Source organism: Malaclemys terrapin, chromosome 7 (genome assembly GCF_027887155.1).
Source record: "Malaclemys terrapin pileata isolate rMalTer1 chromosome 7, rMalTer1.hap1, whole genome shotgun sequence".
NCBI lineage: Eukaryota > Metazoa > Chordata > Testudines > Emydidae > Malaclemys > Malaclemys terrapin.
The window spans coordinates 22,669,912-22,693,322 of NC_071511.1; the positions used below are offsets into that span (position 1 = coordinate 22,669,912).

At 45.9% G+C, this 23,411-nt stretch overlaps 1 protein-coding gene across 2 annotated transcripts in view; it reads right to left on the reverse strand.

Moving 5' to 3' along the window:
- MGLL (monoglyceride lipase) overlaps positions 1–23,411 on the reverse strand; it is an 88,421-nt gene that overhangs the window by 11,852 nt on the left and 53,158 nt on the right. For both annotated transcript variants that reach the window (XM_054034077.1, XM_054034076.1), the window contains exons 4-6: positions 11,369–11,505; positions 8,058–8,168; positions 1,286–1,375 (exon numbers count right to left, since the gene is read on the reverse strand). In XM_054034077.1, the coding sequence (XP_053890052.1) occupies positions 1,286–1,375; positions 8,058–8,168; positions 11,369–11,505 (338 nt within the window). The remainder of the gene's footprint in view (positions 1–1,285; positions 1,376–8,057; positions 8,169–11,368; positions 11,506–23,411) is intronic.

Sequence of the window (23,411 nt, forward strand, 5' to 3'; positions counted from 1 at the left end):
CACTTGACCAGAAAATCTGTGTCAGAGCCAGGTACAGAACCCAGGCGTCCATGTGGTTTATCCACAAGATCAGTCTTCCTTCCAATTTACCTAAAGGGCAATTTGGCAAGTTGAATGTGCAAACAGAAGTTAAGTGGACTGTACTTTAAATATGTATTAACACCCTCTTTGCTCCTTATCTAGTCAGCCTGCATTCTGATGTCAGCATGGACAGGGACCCGCCTAGCCACCCACAGCTGGGGAATTCATTAGCATCTATTTAAAATAAGAATCCAGCTCATCTAACCAGTCAGAGACATTGAAAAATTACAGCACGCCTCGGGGGCACGTGGGCTGCCACAGAAGTAAGCATTCACTACACTTACAAAGCGCTCCTGCTTTTTAGAGACCCTTGGGTGCCATCTTCTGTCATTCCAGTTGATCTTAGAAATAAAACTAAAATCCTGATTTGTGATCCCTTCCCAGACACAGCTGTTTCATTCCCTTTTTTCCTTCTCAGCAGTGCAAATACAAACCTAAGCCTACATGTGGCTGTTTTGTACTGAAAGATGTGGGAGCCTTTTTAGTTGTGCTGCTGCAGCAGTTGTCAAGACATCTGGTTTTACCAGTATTGCCGAACCAGGCTGTCTATAAGCAGGAGAAGGGGTGTTGTTTTTCCACACAGCAGCCTGGTCCCACAAGCCTTGTCTAGACTGGCAAAAATGGGGGCCTACAATTCACAATGGTAGAAGCTCTAATTAGTTAGTTACAGTGGTTAAACGATGGGGCAGGGACCATCCTTGTACAGCACCTAGCACCATGGAGTCCTACTCTATGACTGGAGTTCCTAGCCACTATCTCAGTACTATACAAATAATAGTAAGTGTAGATGAGACTCAAGCGTCTTTGCTACTGTATTTGTGTGAAAAGCAGATTTAGACAACATGGTCTTCAAAGTATCTGAGCCCTGCCTAAACTACAGCTTCTATCACTGCTGCCCTATTGGAGCTGCACTTGGTGGTGAATTATGGGTCCCATTTTTTTTGCCATAGTGACCATCACACAGCCCAGATCTTAGATCTCCTTCCCAGAACAGGACATGGATGCAGCGTGCACTGAACTGGTGACTGAATGGTTCCAGACTGGACTAGTCAGTTTATGAGCCAAATTTTCTGCTGGTGTAAATGGGCACAGATATTGACTGTAAGGGCATTTCACCCATTTCCACCAGCAGAGAATTTGGCTCGAGGTGTTTACACCATTACAGAGGGCCAGCAGTGACTTAAAATGATATTAACATCCTCACCTCCTTTTTGTTCCGGGAAACCACATTTGGGTCTATAGCTCCCAGCGTCAGATTTGGTAGAACAAAGTTGAGCACTTTAGCTGCAAAAACCTGTGGGAAATGAATGAAATGAATTAACTGGGCAGCAAGGAGAAGAAATATGTGAGCCAAAGCCTTAGCTAGCATAAACTGGCATAACATAGCACCACTGAAGTCAATAGAGTGTCCCGATTTGACACAAGCTAGGGAGCTGGCCCTATAATTACAAAACTGTCACAAAACCAAAGAATTTGGATATCCATCGGCATCAATTACAAGAATGGGCACAATACTATGAAATATTCACAACTGCCCTGACACTACTCTCTGCATTTCTTCCCCTTGCAAATGAGAGATCACGTCAATGTGGGAAAGGCCTGGCTTAAGACCCTGCTAAGAGCCATTGTTTTATGGAGCTGGCGGTATCGCTGTTGCTGCTGCCCCTTCCTACCATCGCTCAGTTCTGATTTCGGGCTGCAGCACTTAAGTGATATTCTGTGCAATTTACAGTACTTGCCTAGGCTGGACTCTCTTTGCTAAGCACATTCTCCAGGGAGTCTGCATATAAACAACAGTAAAATGTGTATGCGTTGACTAAGGAAATCTATTGCTCGCTTGTCTCCTGGGAATCAAACACAAAAGCGTTCAGCAGCCTGAGCTTGAAAGCACTAGCATGAGAAAGGATATCCTTTATTTCAGTAACATTCCTCAATCCCCGCGCCCAATGCAAGATTCTTCTCTGATCTTTGATAACTGTCTTCTAATTAAGTGGTCACCGCGTAGAAAAGATGACAATGTGTAATTGGCCTTTGTACTGTCTTACTGTACCCACAGATACTACCTGCAAGATTAATTTGTAATCTGCATACGCTGCTTGTGTTTGAAAGCATAGACTGTAATTCATTACATAGGATTGTCTGATACTCTTGTATCAAAGATACTATGCAAAGGAAAATTACCAGGCTGAAATTAGAGTTCTCCAAGAGTAGGAAGCAGTGAAGGCTCATAGGAAATATCAAGGAAACCCCATTCCTAGGGGGATATGTAAATCATGTAACTTTCACCTTGTACTCTGAATACCCCATTGGTACTCCAACCCCATGAGCCAAATTCATCTTCATTGAGGTCAATGAAGTTGCACCAGGAATGAATTTGTCACCATGGGTATAAATACAAGCTCATAACTTCAGATAAGATTCCTACCTAGGGATGGAGCGAATTTCCTCTAGCCTTCTTTAATTTAAGAATCATTGTTATTTGCTCTGTGTGTGTGTGTATTTATTTATGCCCTCATGATGGGAGTCTTGCAAAGAGAGAGTAAATCTGAATTTTCCCACATGTGAGCACATGCTACTCTAATGAGGCTCACTTTTTGTTGTCATGGCTCCACACACTTGTGGTTACCTAATCTTTAGAACATAAGAACGGCCATACTGGGTCAGACCAAAGGTCCATCTAGCCCAGTATTCTGTCTTCCAAAAGTGCCCAATGCCAGGTGCCCCAGAAGGAATGAACAGAACAGTTAATCATCAAGTGATCCCTCCCCTGTTGCCCATGCCCCGCTTCTGGCAAACAGAGGCTAGGGATACCATCCCTGCCCACGCTGGCTAATAGCCATTGATGGACCTATCCTCCATGAATTTATCCAGTTCTTTTTTGAATCCTGTTATAGTCTTGATCTTCACAACATCCTCTGGCAAGGAGTACCACAGGTTGACTGTGCATTGTGTGAAAAAATACTTCCTTTTGTTAGTCTTAAACCTGCTGCCTATTAATTTCATTTGGTGGCTCCTAGTTCTTGTGTTATGAGAAGGAGTAAATAACACTGCTTTATTTACTTTCTCTACACCAGTCATGATTTTACAGACCTCTATCATATCTCCCCTTAGTAATCTCTTTTCCAAGCTGAAAAGTCCCAGTCTTATTAATCTCCCCTCATATGGTAACCGTTCCAGACCCCTAATCATTTTTGTTGCCCTTTTCTGAACTTTTTCCAATTCTAATACTGTATATCTTTTTTGAGATGGGGCGACCACATCTGCATGCAATATTCAAGATGTGGGCGTACAATGGTTTTATATAGAGGCAATATGATATTTTCTGTCTTATTATCTATCCCTTTCTTAATGATTCCCAACATTCTGTTCGCTTTTTTGACTGTCGCTGCACATTGAGTGGATGTTTTCAGAGAACTATCCACAATTATTCCAAGATCTCTTTCTTGAGTGGTAACAGCTAATTTAGGCCCTATCATTTTATATGTATAGTTGGGATTATGTTTTCCACTGTGCACTACTTTCCATTTAGGAACACTGAATTTCATCTGCCATTTTGTTGCCCAGTCACACAGTTTTGATTCTTTTGTAGCTCTTCACAGCCTGCCTAAGACTTAACTACCTTGAGTAGTTTTGTATCGTCTGCAAATTTTGCCACCTCACTGTTTACCCCTTTTCCCAGATCATTTATGAATATGTTAAATAGGACTGGGCCCAGTACAGATCCCTGGGGCAAACCACTATTTACCTCTCTCTATTCTGAAAACTGACCATTTATTCCTACTCTTTGTTTCCTATCTTTTAACCAATTACCAATCCATGAGAGAACCTTCCTTCTTATCCCATGACTGTTTACTTTGCTTAAAAGCCTTTGGTGAGGGACCTTGTCAAAGGCTTTCTGAAAATCTAAATGCACTATATCCACTGGATTCCCCCTTGTCCACATGCTTGTTGACCCCCTCAAAGAATTCTAGTAAATTGGTGAGACATGATTTCCAAAACTATTCCCCAACAAATTATGTTCATCTATGTGTCTGAAAATTTTGTTCTTTACTATAGTTTCAACCACTGAAGTCAGGCTTACTGGCCTGTAATTGCTGGGGTTACCTCTTGAGCCCTTTTTAAAAATTGGCGTCACATTAGCTATCCTCCACTCATTTGGTTCAGAAGCTGATTTAAATGATAGGTTACAGACTACAGTTAGTAGTCCTGTAATTTCACATTTGAGTTCCTTCAGAACTCTTGGGTGAATACTATCTGGTCCTGGTGACTTATTACTGTTTTGTTTATCAGTTTGTTCCAAAAGCTCCTCTAATGACACCTCAATCTGGGACAGTTCCTCAGATTTGTCACCTAACAAGAATGGCTCAGGTTTGGGAATCTCCTTTACATCCTCACCCATGAAGACTGATGCAAAGAATTAATTTAATTTCTCTGCAATGACCTTATTGTCCTTGAATGCTCCTTTATCATCTCGATCGTCCAGTAGCCCCACTGGTTGTTTAGCAGGCTTCCTGCTTCTGATGTACTATTTTGCTATTACTTTTTGAGTCTTTGGCTAGCTGTTCTTCAAATTCTTTTTTGGCCTTCCTAATTATATTTTTACACTTCATTTGCCAGAGTTTATGCTCCTTTCTATTTTCCTCACTAGCATTTAACTTCCACTTTTTAAAGGATATTTTTTTGCCTCTCACTGCTTCTTTTACGTTGTTGTTTAGCCACAGTGGCTCTTTTTTGGTTCTCTGACGATGTTTTTTATTTGGGGTATACATTTAAGTTGAGCCTCTATTATGGTGTCTTTAAAAAGTTTCCATGCAGCTTGCAGGGATTTTACTTTTGGTGCTGTACCTTTTAATTTCTGTGTAATTAACCTCCTCATTTTTGTGTAGTTCCCGTTTCTGAAATTAAATGCTACGGTGTTGGGCCGCTGTTGTGTTTTCCCCGCCAGAGGGATGTTAAATTTTATTATATTATGGTCACTATTACCAAGCGGTCTAGCTATATTCACCTCTTGGACCTGATCCCGTGCTCCACTTAGGACTAAAACAAGAATTGCCTCTCCTCTTGTGGGTTCCAGGACTAGCTGCTCCAAGGGTATGTCTACATTACCCACCGGATCAGTGGGTAGTGATCGATTTATCGGGGATCGATGTATCGCGTCTCATCTAGGCGCGATACATTGATCCCCGAACGCACTCCCCATCAACTCTGGAACTCCACCAGGGAGAGAGGCGGAAGCGGAGTCGACGGGGGAGCGGCAGCCGTCGATCCCGCGCCATGAGGACGCGAAGTAAGTCAATCTAAGTCGATCTAAGATACGTTGACTTCAGCTACGCTATTCTCGTAGCTGAAGTTGCGTATCTTAGATCGATTTCTTCCCCCCCCCCCAGTGTAGACCAGGCCCAAGAAGCAGTGATTTAAGGTGTCAAGAAACTTTATCTCTGCATCCCGTCCTGAGGATGGTACATGCTCTGGACATGTTCTCAAAGCTTTCACACATTTCTGGAACTCTCGCCAACTTGATTCAATAGCAACAAACCAGCACAGAACTAGAATGGGCCTGGTTCTGATCTCACAAACCTCCAGTTTTACACTGGTGCAGCTCCCTGACTTTAGTGGAGTTACTCATTTACAACTGCATGAGAGAAGAATCAGGCCGTGTGTGAATGTACGTTTGTGCATGTGCACACACACACATCCTCTGTGTGCGCATATACACAAATATTACTCATGTACAGATATCACTAATCTTAGGGTCAAAATGACTGACTGACAGTGATAAGGAGGTACTCGGACACCGTCCTCATAAGGAATTTCAGATATATGTGAAAAGCCACATTACCCTTGTAAATTTAGTGCAGGGGGCATCAGTCAATACAGCTTATAGCTCAACAATTCTAAGAGCCAAGGTCATTGCCACTGGAAAAATACTCTTTCATGTTATAAACCTGAGCTTCTAGGGTCAAAAGGTTCCAATGTGGCATCATTGATTTTGTGAGGGCCATGGTGATGGTCTATAACACAATGGGCTTTTAATTAAAAATACTGTGTTGTTAAACACCCTAGCTACATTTGATAGCTGAAGATTTTATCTCCCAACGGGTTTGAAGCAGCAGGTGATGCAATATGGATTATTTAGGGAGTAGTTGGCAGGCCAGACTCAATAAAATGGAGAAGACGGTAATCAGGCAGTTTTGGTCTGGGACAAAAGAGAAGTGAACAGTACATCCATTCAGGCATGGCAAACCATTCAATCTTACCCTTCTCCACCCCAGTCTGTAAGAGAGAGATCCCAGATTGAGATGGAAAAAGGTGTTTTGAGTCTGAGGGCTTGCTACACACCAGTCCGTATGGGTTTTTAACTAGAAGTGTGATTTAAAACCAATTTCGTTAACCTGGTTGCAAAAGGCTTTGCGGGAACGCCTAAACCAATATATACGTGTCTTATATTGATTTATCTTAAATTGATTAGGAACAGGTTTAAATTAAACTGAAACAAACCACTCTTAAGCCAAAATAAGAGTATCTACACAGGGTTTTACCCCAGTTCAACTACATCATGTTTAAAACAGATTTAGTTAAAGTTAAGCAAACCAGTGAAATTTTATTGTGTGAAAATAAGGCCTGAGTGATCAGAGAAGTTGTAAGTTTATTGGGACCAGCTGACATCCAGCCACAAAGAAAAGTGAATGGCCCTGGTCAGTAAAGGCCAAGTGGAATGGAGAATTGTAACACAGGTCATACAAATTAGAGATGGAAAAATCTCATTGGGTCCCATCTAATCCTCTCCTGGGAGGCCAGTGCGGGATTGTTTCTTACAGAACATTTTCTAGGGGTTTATTCCACCCAGGTATAAATGTTTCAAGCAATGCAGCCTCCTTCGGACGCAAACAGATTCCAGGGCTTACTAGGGACATGCTTTCTATTATTCATCTTACATTTCTCTTTCCATACTTCTACATGATTCTCCCTGGTTCCATCTCCTCGTGCCACCAGAAATAATCCCTTGCCTTCTTGCTTTTTACATCCTGCACATGCTTGGAAACACAGGGCCAAATTCTGGCTGCTCTTACCTAGGTGAGCAAGAAGGGAGTAAAGTGCACTTGTGCATTGAGTAGCCGGGTGCTTTCATTCTCTGTGTGAGGGAGTCATAGAGCACACGGGGATAACACCGGCTGCATTTTTTTAAAGTGCATAGTGGCTGCCACTCCTGCATGTGCTCCCCCAGCACCCCTTGAGCTGTTCTGCCTGACTCTGTCCTCCACAGCCAGAATGCCTCCAGGTGCTGTCCCGGGTGCAGTACTGTTCTGTTCCCCTCTTCTAACATGCTAGTGGCTGGTTAAGCTCTGTTCTATGGCAGCAGTGTCTGGGGGATCTGGGCCCCTCTGATGTTCCCTCTGATCATTATTTACCTAGGCCACGTCAAACTCTTCTTGCCACAAGAGGATGAGCGTGATGGCCCTTGGTCTGTCACCAGGGAGCAGGTTCGGGCACTACAAGTAATAACAGCTCAAGGAGCTATAAGCACCACTGTTACTTTCAGCCGCTCCTGAGGAGAAGAGCAGACAAATTACCTGATTGTTTTTCTTTGTTTCCATCTAGAGTTTTAGAGCCTTACTGTGCAAGGTGCTGTGTGTCCTATGGGGAGCCCAGAGCCCTCCTTTCTCGCTGACTTCATTGGGTGCTGAGGGTACACAGTGCCTGGCAGGATTGGGCCTCCAGTCATTTGCCTTTGCATGCTCTGTTCTCATCACAGACTCTCCTCCCGCTCCAGCGCAGGAAGAATTTAACCATCTAGATTTTTAAATCACTTTTCCCTTTTCCAATTTGACTAATAAAAAAAACAACTTTCTGAACCAGAGGCCACAATTCATTCTCCTTTTTGAATAAGTAGCATTTGCTTAGAAACAGGGGCTGATGGAGGAAGAAAGTGATGGCCGTGTGTGTGTGTGTGTGTATTTTACATCCATTGCTATTACCTTGATAGGCGTCGCTACCTCTGGGCTTGCTACAACTAAAGGAGAAATTAACACCAGGCCTGAAAACTCGTTTGGTCTCTCGCAGGCAGTTAGGATGGAGATGGCTCCTCCCTGCAATACAAAAGTGAGAGGCAGCCTGAGCACTAATACAGATGATCATACTTTATTATTTGTACAGATGGTGATGTGCTGGGCACTTTACTGGCAGGTACAAAATAAGGTTCTCTGCTCCAGGGAGCTTCTAATTAGCTAGGGTTACCATATTTCAGCGAGCAAAAAAGAGGACGGGAGAAGCCCCGCCCTAGCCCCGCCCCTGCCCCTCCCACTTCCCGCCCCCCCTGACCTCCCAACCCTCCCCCCGTTCCTTGTCCCCTGACTACCCCCTCCTGGGACCCCTGCCCCTAACTGCCCCCCAGGACTATCTAAGCCTCTCTGCCTCTTGTCCCCTGACTGCCCCAACCTTTATCCACACCCCCACCCCCAGACAGACCCCTGGGACTCCCACGCCCCATCCAACCACTCCCCACCCCCTGACAGCCCCCCCCAGAACTCCCAACCCATCTAAACCCCTCTGCTCCCTGTCCCCTGACTGCTCCGATCCCTCTCCGCACTCCTGCCCCCTGACAGCCCCCCCCAGAACTCCCAACCCATCTAAACCCCTCTGCTCCCTGTCCCCTGACTGCTCCGATCCCTCTCCCCACTCCTGCCCCCTGACAGCTCCCCCCCAGAACTCCCAGCCCCCTACCCCCCCGCTCCTTGTCCCCTGACTGCCCCCTCCTGGGACCCCTGCTCCTAACTTCCCTCCAGAACCCCACCCCCTACCTAAGACTCCCTGTTCCTTGTCCCCTAACTGCCCCCTCCTAAGACCCCCCCCAACTGCCCACCAGGACCCTACCCCCTACCTGTACCCTGACTGCCCAAAACTTTCTCCACTCCCCCCAAAAAGCCCCCCCCGTTTCTTGACTGCCCCCTCCAGAACCTCCCTGCCCCTTCTCCTGCCCCCCTTACCCTGCTGCTCAGAACAGGGTGTTCGGCTCTGTGTGAGCCGGACACGTGGCTAAGCTCCCCAGCACAACAAAACCCGGTCCCTGGCCCTGCACAACAAAACCCGGTCCCTGGCCCGGACCGGGTTGCAGGGGAGAGCTGCCCTTGTATCAGCACAAAGTGCTCTCGCTCCCGTTTTGCTACGCTGCATGGCAGTAACCGCTCCCAGTTGCAAAAGGGGAGGGCTGCACTTTGTGCTGAGACACTTGCTCAGAATGCAGGGCGGAGCTCCTCTCCAGCTGCTCGGGAGTCCAGCCCGGGACTTTCCTGCAGCCCTCCCAGCCGCTCCGGGGGAGGGGGGAAATCCCGGACATTGTGAGTGCTTTACAAATTCCCCCCGGACGCTATTTTTAGCACAAAAAGGAGGACATGTCCGGGTAAATCCGGACGAATGGTAACCCTAAATTAGCTAGACACTTTGTGCAAGCAAAAGATGGAATAACTAGAAGCAAAGGGGTAGATTTGGTTGTTTTTTTGGGGGGGGGGGCAGCTTTTGGAGAGTGGAGGTAGGATATTTTTTTGAGCTAGGCTTCAGTACTGCAAACACTTATGCATGTGCTTAACTATATGCACATGAGCAGTCCCAGGAATTTACTGGATTATTCATGTGCATAAAATTTGCAGGTTCAGGGCCTGAACAAGCCTCTGTGGGGAGGACTAAAAATTAAAGGTCTCTTGGAAGTAATATAAATTTCACATGAGACATGAAGGAAGAGAAGTGGGGACTTGGGGGACTGGAGCAGAGAGGGGGCTGCATGACAGAAGGGGTGGAGATGAGCAGGAATGGGACACAAAGATAGCGAAAAAGCAGGCAGTAGTTTTACCCAGTATTTCCGAGTTATACTGGTATCCATGGGTAACAAAGTATTGTCACCTGGGAATGGAAACCATAGAAGTTTGGATAATTACTGTAGGCCCCAAATTATCCTCTTGCAAATGTCTCTTTCCTCATTCCCCCCCCCCCCCCCCCCCCCCCCCGAGCAAACAGTTACAGAGCTCTACAATCAACAACCTACTCATGGGCTGCAAGTTAAACAGAGGCGCATTCCCATGTAGTTTCAAGCCAAGTGTTGGCAGGATTGCAGAAACTGTGTGAGAATTGTAGGAACTGGGGTGCTTGGCTCGCTTGCTCAGTAAAGATCACAGAGGATTAGTTGTTAAGGAAAATGCTTGGTGAACTTACATGCTACTGAAGAACCACTGGCTTGTTTAAATGGAGCAGCAGCAAAAAGAATCTCAATGACCTTATTTGGCTTGGTACTTGGAAATTAGCTCCTTGTTACAGAGGCTTAGAGCACAGTGAACTCTTAAAAGCATGCCATGTGCTTTAGATCAGAATTCTTGTTTATTGGAACATGGGGTTAAATCCTGAAGTGCTTATTCATTTTTTGTACGCAGGGACAATCACTGTGACACCAATAGGAATATTGCCTGACTGAATCCACGGGATTTGGCCTCTGGTGTCAGAATCCCACTTAAAATCTGCTCACAAAACCAATCCTTCTTTTGTTTTTCATCCCTAATCCTTGAAACACTGTCCAGTACAGTTGTGTAACTGAATGAGGCTATAGTGTGTCGCCATGTTTTATTCCCACTCCACTCACAAGGCCACAGAGTGTATTACCTCCTGGTTACCGGTTCAAATACAAGCCTGGTTGTTGGTGAATGAAAGAAGTTACCATCTGCCAGTTGTTCAGTGCCCCCCCATGAGGAATGCAGGAACTCAGTCCGGTTCCTAGTGGGCTGGTAGGGATGTGCATCATGAATTAGCCCATTGTTGCAAATGGCACTAATTAGCATCCTGATCTCAACAGAAAGGCCAAGGACTGAATGGGTCACAGAGACTGAAGTTCCCTCTAGGGGTGAGGCAGTGAGGGGAAGCTTGTACAGTAGAACCTTAGTGTTATGAACACCTCAGGAACGGAGGTGGTTCATAACTCTGAAATATTCATAATGCTGAACAAAATGTGTTGGTTGTTTTTTCAAAAGTTTACAACTAAACATTGACTTAATACAGCTTTGAAACTTTACTCTGTGGAAGAAAAATGCTACTGTTAACCATCTTAATTTAAACGAATCAAGCACAGAAACAAACTTTCCCTTTATTTTTAAAATAGTTTACATTTAATACAGTACTGTACTTGGGAGCCTTTTTGTCTCTACTGCTGGCTGATTGCGTATTTCCGGTTCCAAATGAGGTGTGTGGTTGACGGGTCATTTCGTAACTCTGGTGTTTGTAATTTTGAGGTTCTGTGTATCATGCTTACCATGGAATGCCCCAGAATGAAAACTGGGATGTCTGGGTGATCCTTCTTCATGAGTTCAATGTGCTGCAAGCTGTCTCTGATGAAAACATGGAAATCTGACACGACCATGCGGTCACCTTCGCTCTGCCCGTGGCCAACTGTATGGGGGAAAGGAAAACATTGTTCTACACAGAACAATATTAACATTTTACTTGGCACCTAGATACTCCAGATATGGGTGCATCAGAAATGCGATAGACAAGTAAGTAGGTGAGCAACGTTCTAGTTCCCACACACACTGTGTATTGCATAAATCCGGTCCCACCCAGCTTCCTTCCCCAATACCTTATAATGGATAACTTCAATGTCCTGTAGAAATACGCAGTACAACACCCAGGACAGAAAAGCAAGCTTATGGCTGCCTAGGTCTTGTCTAAGAGCGTTGTTAATTCTTCACGTATGCATTGGCTCCCCATCACTAGAGATAGGCCTGACTAACAGAGTTCAGATCTAGTCTCTGACTACTCTCAAGTTCAGGGGCTGTTCAGTTCTGGGTGTTTGGATTGGCCTATTATAGAGACAGAAGGCAGATGCCAAGTTCAGAGTTTGATCCTGATCCAAAGTTGCCCAGAATTTGTGGACGTTAAGATGCAGCCACTCAGATGCCATGGTGAGGGGTGCAGTATATACACATAGAGAGACAGATAATTTTAGATATTGGATTAAACCAGTGGTTCTCAAACGTCATTGCACTGTGATCAACTTCTGACAACAAAAATTACTATGTGACCCCAGTCCCTTGTGTTACGCTAGATTCTAGAGTCTAGAATCAGGGCTGGCATTAGGGGGCGGTAAGCAGGGCAATTTCCTGGGGCCGCATACCACAAGGGGCTACACGAAGCTAAGTTGATTGGGCTTCGGCTTCAGCCCCGGGCAGCACGGAGTCTAATGATGGCCCTGGAGGCCCATTAAAACGAACTTGTGACCCACTTTGGGGTCGCGACCCACAGTTTGAGAACCGCTGGATTAGACTATTATAGGCATAGCAGGTCTCCTGCAAAATTCAGACTTGTGTACAAACTTTCCCGAATTCTGGGGCTCTTGGGACTCTGGTCTTTGATTTTGCCACGTCTGTTCCAGAAACAGTTTTTATATTTGGAGAGACCTGCCTTGTCCTCTCCTTCTTCTGTTTGGGGGCAATGGGTTAGTGCACTAGCCTTCATCGATGGAGAGCTGAGTTCAAATGTCAGCTTACTGTAGGGCCACAAGCGTGGGGAGGGTAAACAAGGCTCTCCTCCTAAACAAGTGGTAACACAAACCCCCAGCCTCCCACCCTGACAGTCTATTTATGCTACACACAGCATTTGTCTTGTTTTTGATCAATTTTTAGTCTCCTCTGCCTTTTTTTCCTCTTTGAAGTACACTAGTTACTATGGAAACAATGGTATCTTTAGTAGGGGAGGGATTAGTGACATCCATAAGCACTGTACAAAGTCCATTTATTAGCATGCCAAGGTTAGAAACGTATACCACACATTGTGGAAACAACAGCGTATATATGATGATTATCATAACCACACACATTGTGTGATATATATAATGAATATAATTATTTTTTCCCAAAAAAGAACCTTGCTGTTTCTGTTCAATATAGTTTGTCATTTAAGGAGATTTGGGGGAAATAAAAATTACTGGTTCCATGTTACAGGCTGGCCATGTCTGCCTCTAACACCCACCCTCTTCGCAGGTGTTGCTCCTGCTGGGAAATGCTAAGTGGGCCCTTCTGACTCAGTGATGCAGGTGTCTCTTACCTCCCCTGGATGTTAGGGAGGTGGAGAGGAGGTTCTCTAGAAAGAGAGGATCTAAGGTGTGGGCTGAGCAAGCCAGAAGGAGGAATCCTGGGAGTAGCCAAGTCTAGGGAAAAGATGTGAGCAACACTTTATATGATCTTATTAATTTCTGTGTTTGAAATCAAATACCAGGCAGAGGGCGAGTTTGGCTTCCACACAGTGTGTGGACTGTGTTTGTAGAGCAGGCTGGGAAAGGCACTTGCTCGCATTCCATATTCTTTCTTAAAAACATCAGTTTAAAATAAATCTCATCACTAACTCTATACATGGCTTCATTTCCACAAAAGATTAAATTCTGCATTTACTTTAATATTTATTGGTCATTTAAAGCTGTTTTCAGTCCACTGATGTACGGAAGATACTTTGGGAGAAATATGCTAAATGCTTGCTACTGTCTCTACAAATGGCACAGTGATGTACTGTACCATGTCATTTGTAATATATTTGGCATGTTGCCAACACGTGGGCTGATCCTGCAAACACACTATTGATTTTAGTGCTTATTGCCCTGGTCTCAGAGTCAGGAAAGCACTTAAGTGGGTACTGTAGCCCCACTGACTTCATTGGCATTACTAAGAGTACTAAGAGTTGAATTTCTTGAATTGCTTGGTGGCTTTTGAAGGCTCAGACCCTCAGAGGGTCCCCTCTTTATTATGTGGAGTTAATTTTTTTTTCTCTTATGCTAGATCCTGCCATGAATAGCGTACAATCTTCTATTCTGTGTTTGGAAAGTTCCTTGCACATGGTGCATGCTACCACACTTAGGCCAGGTGTACACTAGAAATTTTTGCCATTATAGTAATCTTGGTTTGGAGTGTGACTTATTTTTTTTAATGACATTTCCATACTGGCAAAAGTCCTAGTGTAGATGCTGTTATGCCAGCTTAAAAATGCTTTTGTTGATTCTAATGGGATGTACATACCCCAGTGATACAAGAAGAATTCAGTGGAGCCAGAGAGCAGTTAGTGCGTTCAGTTACACCTGAAGGATGGGTCAGGCCAATTAAAGATTAGGCCCAGCTGTAGCAGAGTGGGGGTGCTTTAATTAGTCCCATCTGAGAGGAGCCATGGTCACTAATAAAGGAAGGCCTTCAGGGCAGTAGAAGGGAATCGGGAGGCTGAGGGACAGAGTAGGCCTTGAGATCCTGTCTCAAGAAGGGAGCTTTGGCAAAGGGTTTGGAGAGATACCGGGAAGCCACGGGGATGACGTGAGCTCCTGTGGTGAGCCTTGACAAAAGAACAAGACTCCAGAGGTTGAATTTCAGGAGGAAAGAGAGAGGTGCACAGAGGGCCTTGGGAGAAGCAGACAGGAGCCAGGTCTCCACGGCAAAAGCCCTGGCAGGCACTGTTCAGGTCAGGAGTTGCAAAGAACTGTGCAGAGCCTGGGGAGGGGTGAAGGTCTGTGGATGAGTGAGCCCAGGTCGGGGCTAGGGAAAAAGACCTAGAGACAGGCTGAGGAAGGCAGCAAGGAGTCTGAAGCAGCAGATGTTCACTGTTTGCTACAGGGTCCTTGGAGAGGAACCCAGAGGACAAGGAGGGCCTGGGTTTCCCTACCAGCTGTGAGGAAGGTGGCATGTAAGCCCTGATATAAGGGGTGTAAGGACCACAGAGCCCAAAGTCAGGCCGAAGACCGACTGGCATAAGATCACTGGACTATTGTTTTGTAGGACTCTGTTACCCGGGACGGGCTGGGACTAAAAGTCAACTGGCTGGGGATCTGGCGAGTCACAAAACAAAGCCCACCACAGCAGTGCCAGATTGGTTGTCTGCAGAGGGCTCTACAGTAGGAGAGCCTGCTATGGCGTGCCCAGCCACAAGGGGGGGCATGCCAGCCAGTGAGTCACTCTTACATTGGTATAGTATATTTCACTCAGGGAACTGGCATAAGCTATACTAAGAAAAGCACTATTTTGGTATAAGCTGCGTCTATGCTCAGAGAGTCAGAGGTCTAGATATATTGGTATAGCCATCCTGGCAAACCTTTTCTGGCATAGACCTGGTCTAAGGCCTGGTCTATACTTAAAAACTAGATTGATCTAGCTATGTCGCCCAGGAGTGTAAAAAACTTTGTGCGCTGAGTGCCGTCCTTAGGTTGACCGATTCCCCTGGCGTAGATGCAGTTAACAGAAGAATGATTTAATCAACCTAGCTGCTGCCTCTCGGAGAGATGGATTAACCACATCAACAGAAAACCCCTTCCATTGATGTAGGAAGTGTCTATGCTACAGCGGCAAGCTATGGTATTGTAGCTGTGCTGCTATAACGCTGCAGTGTAGACGTGCCCTAACTGACCACTGCTCATTATGGAGAGATTTTTCAGCTACACAAATGGCAGTTAGATGTCTAGGGCTCACTGACTTTCAGAGGAAGTTAGACACCCCACTGCCATTTGTGCCTCTGAGAATCTTCGCCTCTACATACACAGCTAGTGGCATGCATGGCATTTTGTTTAATGATGCATATAAAGTCGCAACACATTGCACTGAAATGGTACCTTTAAATCCAAAGACGTCTCGGCACTTCACAAATGTTAAGGAATGAACTCTCATAACACCTCTGAGGGGAACCCGAGCCAGGTCAGTATTTCCAGTTTTACAGATAGGAAAAAGCATGGGGAGATTCAATGAATTCTGCAAGCTGGCACAGTGATTTAATGGCAGAGTTAAGAATAGAACCCAGCAGTCCTGATTCCCTTCCCCCTGTTTTCACCCATTAGACAAGCATTCCTCTCTCAGATCTCATAAAACAACGGATTAGGGGGATTTCCCCCTGCCTGTGACAGGAGTGATGCATGTGTAATAAAGGGAGAACAGACTCCCCCTTCCCCTGTTAATATATTTTTATTTTTGGCATTGATACTATAATTGGCGATCCAGCAGTGTTAATGAGAGAGTATGTGTAGATTACACTAAGACATTCTTTTCCCCCCTTCATTTTATTTTAACAGAGCAGTCACTGCACTTTTATCTTTTCCTCCCTGAGAAACCAAACCTGCTCTGAACGGTAATGAGTCCATTAAAAGTTAGAATCTCCCAACTGACAACTGCTCAGGGCAGGGAGCTGAGACCTTCTGAGCTAAATGAAAGGAGGTGGCACAACCAAACATCAATACAGTAAAGACTGCTGATATTTTTCCTTCAAATTTTACAGACTTCGGAAGAGTTTGTGAGAGAGTAAAGGGGCCAAATGCATCCCTGATGAAACCCCAATATCTGCAATGGGGTTACACAAGGGATGAATCTGGCCTAATGGTTCTAAAAAGCCAGTTTCACAAAAGTCGGTGCAGAAAAAAGCTACATCTGTGAAACGTCTGGAGGATGAAACTAAGCAAGTGATGCTCAAAAGCGAGGAGCACAATAGTGGGTCACAGAAACGCCACAAGCTCCAAAGCTCTGTGATTTGGACAGCTTGTCTTTGAGGCGAGAAATACCAAAATACACGATCCAGTAAGCCACCTTGCTCAGAACTTTTGTCTAATGTACAGAGACAGACAGCCATTTTAATGACAAGCCTTTCAAGACGCTTAGCTGAAGGGGCTGATAATGGAAGAGACGTAATCACCACACAAATTCTATAACACGGGCTTGATTTTCCAAATTATGCCTACACAATTGTGTGTCTAATTTGCCTACTCAACCACTACTATTGCATATGCAAATAGCCAGAGAGATGACAATGCAATGGCTGTAACTAAGTGCACAAACTCAGTGTACAGCTGCATGCATGTTGTGTTTTTTTTTAAATAAATCAGGCCACTATTCTTTTTTTAAATTGTTATTTCTAAAATGAGAGGGTCTAATCCTGCCTTCTTTACTCCAGCAAAAGCACCCGTGCAAAATGTTGTGGTGTTTTGCCTGAGTAAGGACTGAAGGAGGATTGCAGGATTTGGCCCACTGACATTAGAAAAGGAAAATAAGCATTAGGCCATTTTATCCTCCTCCATGGCCAGAGCAGGACTGTTCCCTAACCTAGTCTGTTCAGATTATAATGATACCTTAGAGTCCAAAACCAAAACAGCAAGAGGAGTGGGTGACAAACTCAACCATGTCTGAATGGGGCCTTGGGCACATGAGTTTCAGCCAAGAGTCATAGCCATGGAATTTAAGGCCAGAAGGGACCACCAGGTCATCTACTCCAACATCCTGAATATCACAGGCTACCAGCACCTGCACACTAAACCCAACAACCGGAGCCATAACTAGGCATTTTGGCGCCTGGGGCAAGCAAGCATATTTGCATCCCCTACCGTTTTTTTCTGCCCCCTCAGCATTGTGCCCCGCTCGCCCCATCCTGGTTATAGCCCTGCCAACAACCAAAATTAGACCAAAGTATTACAGCTTTCAGGAGCCTAAACTATTATGTGGAGTGTAGATCCTTCATTGTTACACATCTTTGCAGAAGGGGAACTGCTGACTAGCCTTGCTGGAAGGTGGGGGTGGGGGGATGGAAGAGGGAGCATTTGGGGGTATGGAGAGAGAGAGAAAGAGAAAGAGAGCTACCACCATATAAGCAAGGATTTGCTAAAATATTCATCCTGCCTGTATTGTTTGCGCAGTTCTGCTTGCTCCTACATCCTACAAGTGCCTTGCCTGCTTTGACCCCCAGCTCCCTGATGTGATTTTTCATAGAATCGTAGAATATCAGGGTTGGAAGAGACCTCAGGAGGTCGTCTAGTCCAACCCCCTGCTCAAAGCAGGACCAATCCCCAGACAGATTTTTACCCAGTTCCCTAAATGGCCCCCTCAAGGATTGAACTCACAACCCTGGGTTTGATGGAGTCTTGCTCTTGAAAAAAGACTGCAAGGTGAAGTCAGCAAAGCCCTTCAAGCTGCTATGAGTTCACGCTCTTTAGGAGACTTGACACGTTGGCAAGTTTGCCGAGGTGCTCAGCAAAAATGCAGTGTAACTTTACACACTTTAATACAGGGTGAATGGTGCATCAATGGCTATTAGCCTGGATGGGCAGGGATGGTGTTCTTAGCCTCTGTTTGCCAGTAGCTGGGAATCAGGGCCGGCTCTAGGGTTTTTGCTGCCCCAAGCAAAAAAAATGTTTGGCTGCCCCCCACTCCAGCCCTGGGGTCCCCAGCCCTGGGGTTCCCCCCACGCACTCCCGTGGTGCCCCAGCCCTGGGTTCTCCCACCCACACCCCCTGCTGCCCCAGCGCTAGGCACTCCCCTTTCCCCCCCACCCCCTGCTGCCCCAGCCCTGGGCTCTCCCCCCCAACCTGCACCCTTCTGCCGCCCCAGCCCTGGGTCACTGGTAACTCGCTCCCAGGGCGGGTCATTCAACAGGAATTTTGGATGTGCACAGAACACAGACAGGATTGGTTCCCATATGGTTACAGAACTGCAGTAAAGTGGAACAATTTTCAGCTTGTGTGATTGGAGGATCTCTGGATGCATATTATAAGACTGTCCTACATAAATGAGGAAAAGTTGAGGTGCCTTTATTATTCTTTTGTTCCACTCTTTCTTTCTATGGGGAATTTGCCAATGCAATATCACTGTCTTCCTTTTAAACAAATAAAACTAAAAAAAAAAAAAAAAAAGGCAATGGCTGTTGAAAATAGCAATTCCAGTCCTAATAACCACTGGGAAGCATTGCTTGCTCAATTTTATCCTACTTTTTCTACAGCAAGTTACAGTGGATCAGTATATTTGATTTGGGAGAAATGAAGTAACAGCTGCCCAAACTGAGCTTGAGCACTCCTGAATTTTGAGGTGTTCAAATCTGGAAGGCAGGTGCTAGATTCCCGTTCTGAATATTAGCTATAGCTGGAAAGGAAAAGTAAATTTCTGCTTCCAGGGCTCAGAAGTGGAAATCCTCCTAAGTGCCTGGTACTGTATCTAAAGCTGCCCAGGTCCAGAGTCTTCCCTCCCTTACTTTTCATTTTAAATTCTAGTGGGATCCACGTACCTCCCTTGCTAGGCTTCAGATAGAGAGGGGCACTGTCCATTTAGTCCACTCAATTCCTTCTTTGGGGGCTGCAAGGTGAGGTCACACCAGTATCCCTAATCCAGTCTGGGAAAGTCTTCTGAAGGGGATATCTGGGGTAAAGCCTTCTACTCCTTGGGCACACTTGTTTCCCATTCACAGTGCCACCCCTTTCAACTCATGGCAAGCTGCAGCATGGCTCAGCTACCTCACTCCCTCCCCCCCTTTCCTGTTGATAGCTGCCAAGGGATTGCTGGGAAATGTAGTTCTTTCCCTGCTCCAGAGCTGGCTCTATAGGCAGGGAGCCAGGCAAGGAACTACAGCTCCCAGGGTCCCGTGGGTTCTCAGCTCCCATGCTGGATCCCCAGCTGCTCTCTGGCTCCACTTCTGCAGGGTTGTGAGAGGGGAGGAAGTGAGTTTAAAAAAAAAAAAAAAAGGATGGCCCAAATGCTGCCCCCTGCAAATGTGCCGCCCCAAGCACCTGCTTGTTTTGCTGGTGCCTACAGCCAGCCCTGCTGGGAATGAGTGACAGGGGATGGATCACTTGATGATTACCCGTTGTTCATTCCCTCTGGGGTACCTGGCATTGGCCACTGTCAGAAGACAGGATACTGGGCTAGATGGACCTTTGGTCTGACCCAGTACGGCCATTCTTATGTTCTGACACTTCTTGATGAGTAAGCTCAAGGAACTTGCACAGCCCTGCACTGCCACCACTGAAGGAACTAGGGTGACCAGACAACAAATGTGAAAAATCGGGACAAGGGTGGGGGGTAATAGGAGCCTATATAAGAAAAAGACCCAAAAATCGGGACTGTCCCTATAAAATTGGGACATCTGGTCACCCTAGAAGGAACTAACCCATCACCCACAACGATAACCATGCTATGTGCTTAGGGTGACCAATTTTATAGGGACAGTCCTGATATTTGGGGCTTTGTCTTATATAGGCGCCAATTATCCCCCATCCCCTGTCATGATTTTTCACACTTGCTTTCTGACAGGTTTCAGAGTAGCAGCCGTGTTAGTCTGTATCCGCAAAAAGAAGAACAGGAGTACTTGTGGCACCTTAGAGACTAACAAATTTATTAGAGCATAAGCTTTCGTGGACTACAGCCCACATATGCATCCGAAGAAGTGGGCTGTAGTCCACGAAAGCTTATGCTCTAATAAATTTGTTAGTCTCTAAGGTGCCACAAGTACTCCTGTTCTTCTACTTGCTTTCTGGGCACTCTATATGTGCTTCACCTGACGCTCCTGCTGGTGACAGCCTGGGGATAATTAACATATAGCATGATGCCTTCTCCTTGAAGTCAATGGGAGCTGCTGTTCTCAGCATGGCTGAAAAATCAGGCCTTTAAATACAGTAAATTAGATCAGCAGGGCATTAGCCACAGTGGATATCATGGTAGCGTCTGCTCTTCGCCTCTCCCAGGTCCTAGGGCCTCTGTCACATTATTTCACAGCTCACAGATGTATTAAAGGGTTGGTGAAGACTGTTTAAACCTCATCAAGGTCAAGATGTGGAGAGTTTGCTGGAGAGACCAGGTCCTTTGAAAGGCTTTTTATAAAAGGTGCTAGCAGCTTTCATTTCAAACTTAGAGAGGAGTAAAGAGAACTAGGCAATGCGCTGGTGCTTTTTATAACCTGGTTTCTTCTCCACATCACAAAGTGATCTCTTCTTGGGGGAAGGAAGGCTCCAATCTCCCTGGAATCATGTAAATTATTGATGGAAAAATCCCACTAGGTCTTTCAGATCAGCTCCCTGTCCAGGCAGGACAGAGGGTGAAAGTAATATTAAATTTTTACCGGTATGGGCGTCAGCTCTGGGCCCCCGGAAGGGGCAGGGCCTCGGGCGGAAGGGGCAGGGCTGGGGGTCAGCCTCCCCCAGCCAGCCCATCCGCACTGCCTGGCCCGTGCCGCCCGGGGTTCCGGTGGTGATTTAAAAGGGCCCAGGGCTCCGGCCGCTGCTGCAGTAGCGGTGGCCAGGAGCCCAAGGCCCTTTTAAATTGTCGGCCCTGGGTCAGCTGCCCCTTTTGCCCCCTTTGTCGGTGGCCCGGGAGGGGGCAAAAGGGGCAATGACGTTAAAGCACTGCCACGGCAGCACTTTAACATCGGCTGGGTACGGGCCCGTACCAGCTTCTTACCGGTACGCCGTACTGGCCCGTACCAGCCCACTTTCCCCCCGATGCAGGATTGTTCTTTATCAAACGACTGTTAGTTTTCTCGTTAGTTTTAAATGTTTTTCATATGATGATGCTTCCACTATTTCCCTTGGGAGATTATTCCACAGTCCAAAAGATCCCACGATCATAATTTCATCCTATTCCTCTGTTATCTCCCTTAAGGCATTCCTATGTGTACACTCCCTCGTTGGTGCTTAAACCCCTCAAATATTTATAGACTTTCATCATCACTTACTTACAAGCCATACATATTTATTTATTTTAATCCTTTCCTGTAAATCAAGCCTTCTAAGATAAAGGCAGCAGCCTAACTCTGGTTTTTAGTGAATCGCGTTTCACAGCTTTATCTAGAACATTTCATTGCAGGAGGACTAAGTGGTCAGGGAAAATGCAGCGACAGATATTGCTCTCAGTTGTGCTGGGGTAAATCCATTGATTTAGTGGAATCACTCCAGATTTGAAATGGTGTCAGTGAGATCAGAAGTTCTGGGCATATTCTGCCCTTTATCCCTTCACTCCCAGTTTACCACTGAAAAACCATGAGACTGGGAAGCATGGGGTGAAAAACCTTCAGCCTAGAGAGGAGCTGAGATGCGGTGTTTGAATCTGGATCCAAAGTTCAGTGGAGGTCAGGTCTGGGAGTCTGGGTTACATCCATTTTTACTTAAGACAAAGGCTGTTTAGCGACCAGGGAGCAGGATATTATCACAGGGCTCCCTGATGGAGCTCTGTCCCTAAGGGTATGTCTACATTGGAGCTGGAAGGTGTAATTTCCAGCTTGAGGAGACATATCCATGCTAGCTCTGATTGAGCCAGTCTGCTAAAAATACAAGTGTAGTCATGGCAGTGTGAGTGATGGGATGGCCTAGCCACCCCAATATGTACCTAAGATTTCACACAGGATCTTACGAGGGGTGGCTCCCCCATCTTGCTGATCATGCTGCTGCCGCTAAACTTTGATCCTGCTAGTGCACTAAAAATAGAGCGAGTGCAGCTATATCTATTTGAGTTGGAAAGTACACCTCCACTGCCAGTGTAGACATCCCCCTGATCCAATAGGTTGTAAAATAAGGGGAAAGAATAAGAAGATACGTCTCTCCTTTTACTCATGTTCTAGGTCACAATTTCCCACTAGGCTTTCTCTAACCTCTAGGCTTATCGCTTCTACAGTTCAAAGGGAAAGCTATTAACAGATGAAGGAGGGAGGGAGAAGATCATAGTCTACCAGCCCAAGCAGTGCTTTGCCTGTAGCTAGAACTCAGTTCTCACTCCGAGCATAAATAAATATTAAATCCAAATGGCACTAAAAAAGAAACTTGGATCCAGAGATTTTTTTAAAGGTAGTTAAAGGTGAAAACTCTGTCATCACCCACATAGTCAAGAGCATCTCCCATAAAGCAGAATCCACACATAAGGGATGCTTATTAATTATGCCACAAGGCCTTCAGCAAGGCAGAAATTAGATTCAGTGCAGCAGTAGTGTGGCTGATTTAATAAGCTGGAGTGCAGCTGAGAAGCTCCTTTTCAATTCCCAACAGAGCCTTTTGGAGGCTAGAAAGGGCGGTTTTACTGCTTCAGAACTAGCTGGGCCATAGCAGCAGGTACGTTACAGAGGACCCTGCCATCGCTCTCAGTGTAGTGCAAAGGAGGGTGTTTCATTAGAGCTCAAACCAAGTTCCAACTGTACGACTCATTAGTTACCCCACTGCCTCTCGGCTCAATAAGCCCATGCGGGAACCCAAAGAAACAGCAGGGAGGCATTTTTCTTACAAAGTAATCTAGTGGATGAATATCCAAACCCTATGGGGGTAGGAGCACGTTATCCTTATTAGATTCCCCCCCCCCCCCCGCAACAAAAAGCAGGGTTAAAACCCAGTTAAAATTGCTGTCGCAGTTATCGGGTGTGCTGCCCCTTTGAGGCTCCCTTGAGCGGCCCCCGTCAGGGGACAGGCCTGGCTTCCTGCACCTCACTCTAGGTGGAACCACGTGGTCCAACCACTCTTAGACTGGATCTCTGCACAGCAGCCCTGTGTTTACCAACTGCATTTATCTGACAGGCCCAGGCACCCATAAGCTGTTTCCTCTGGGCACATG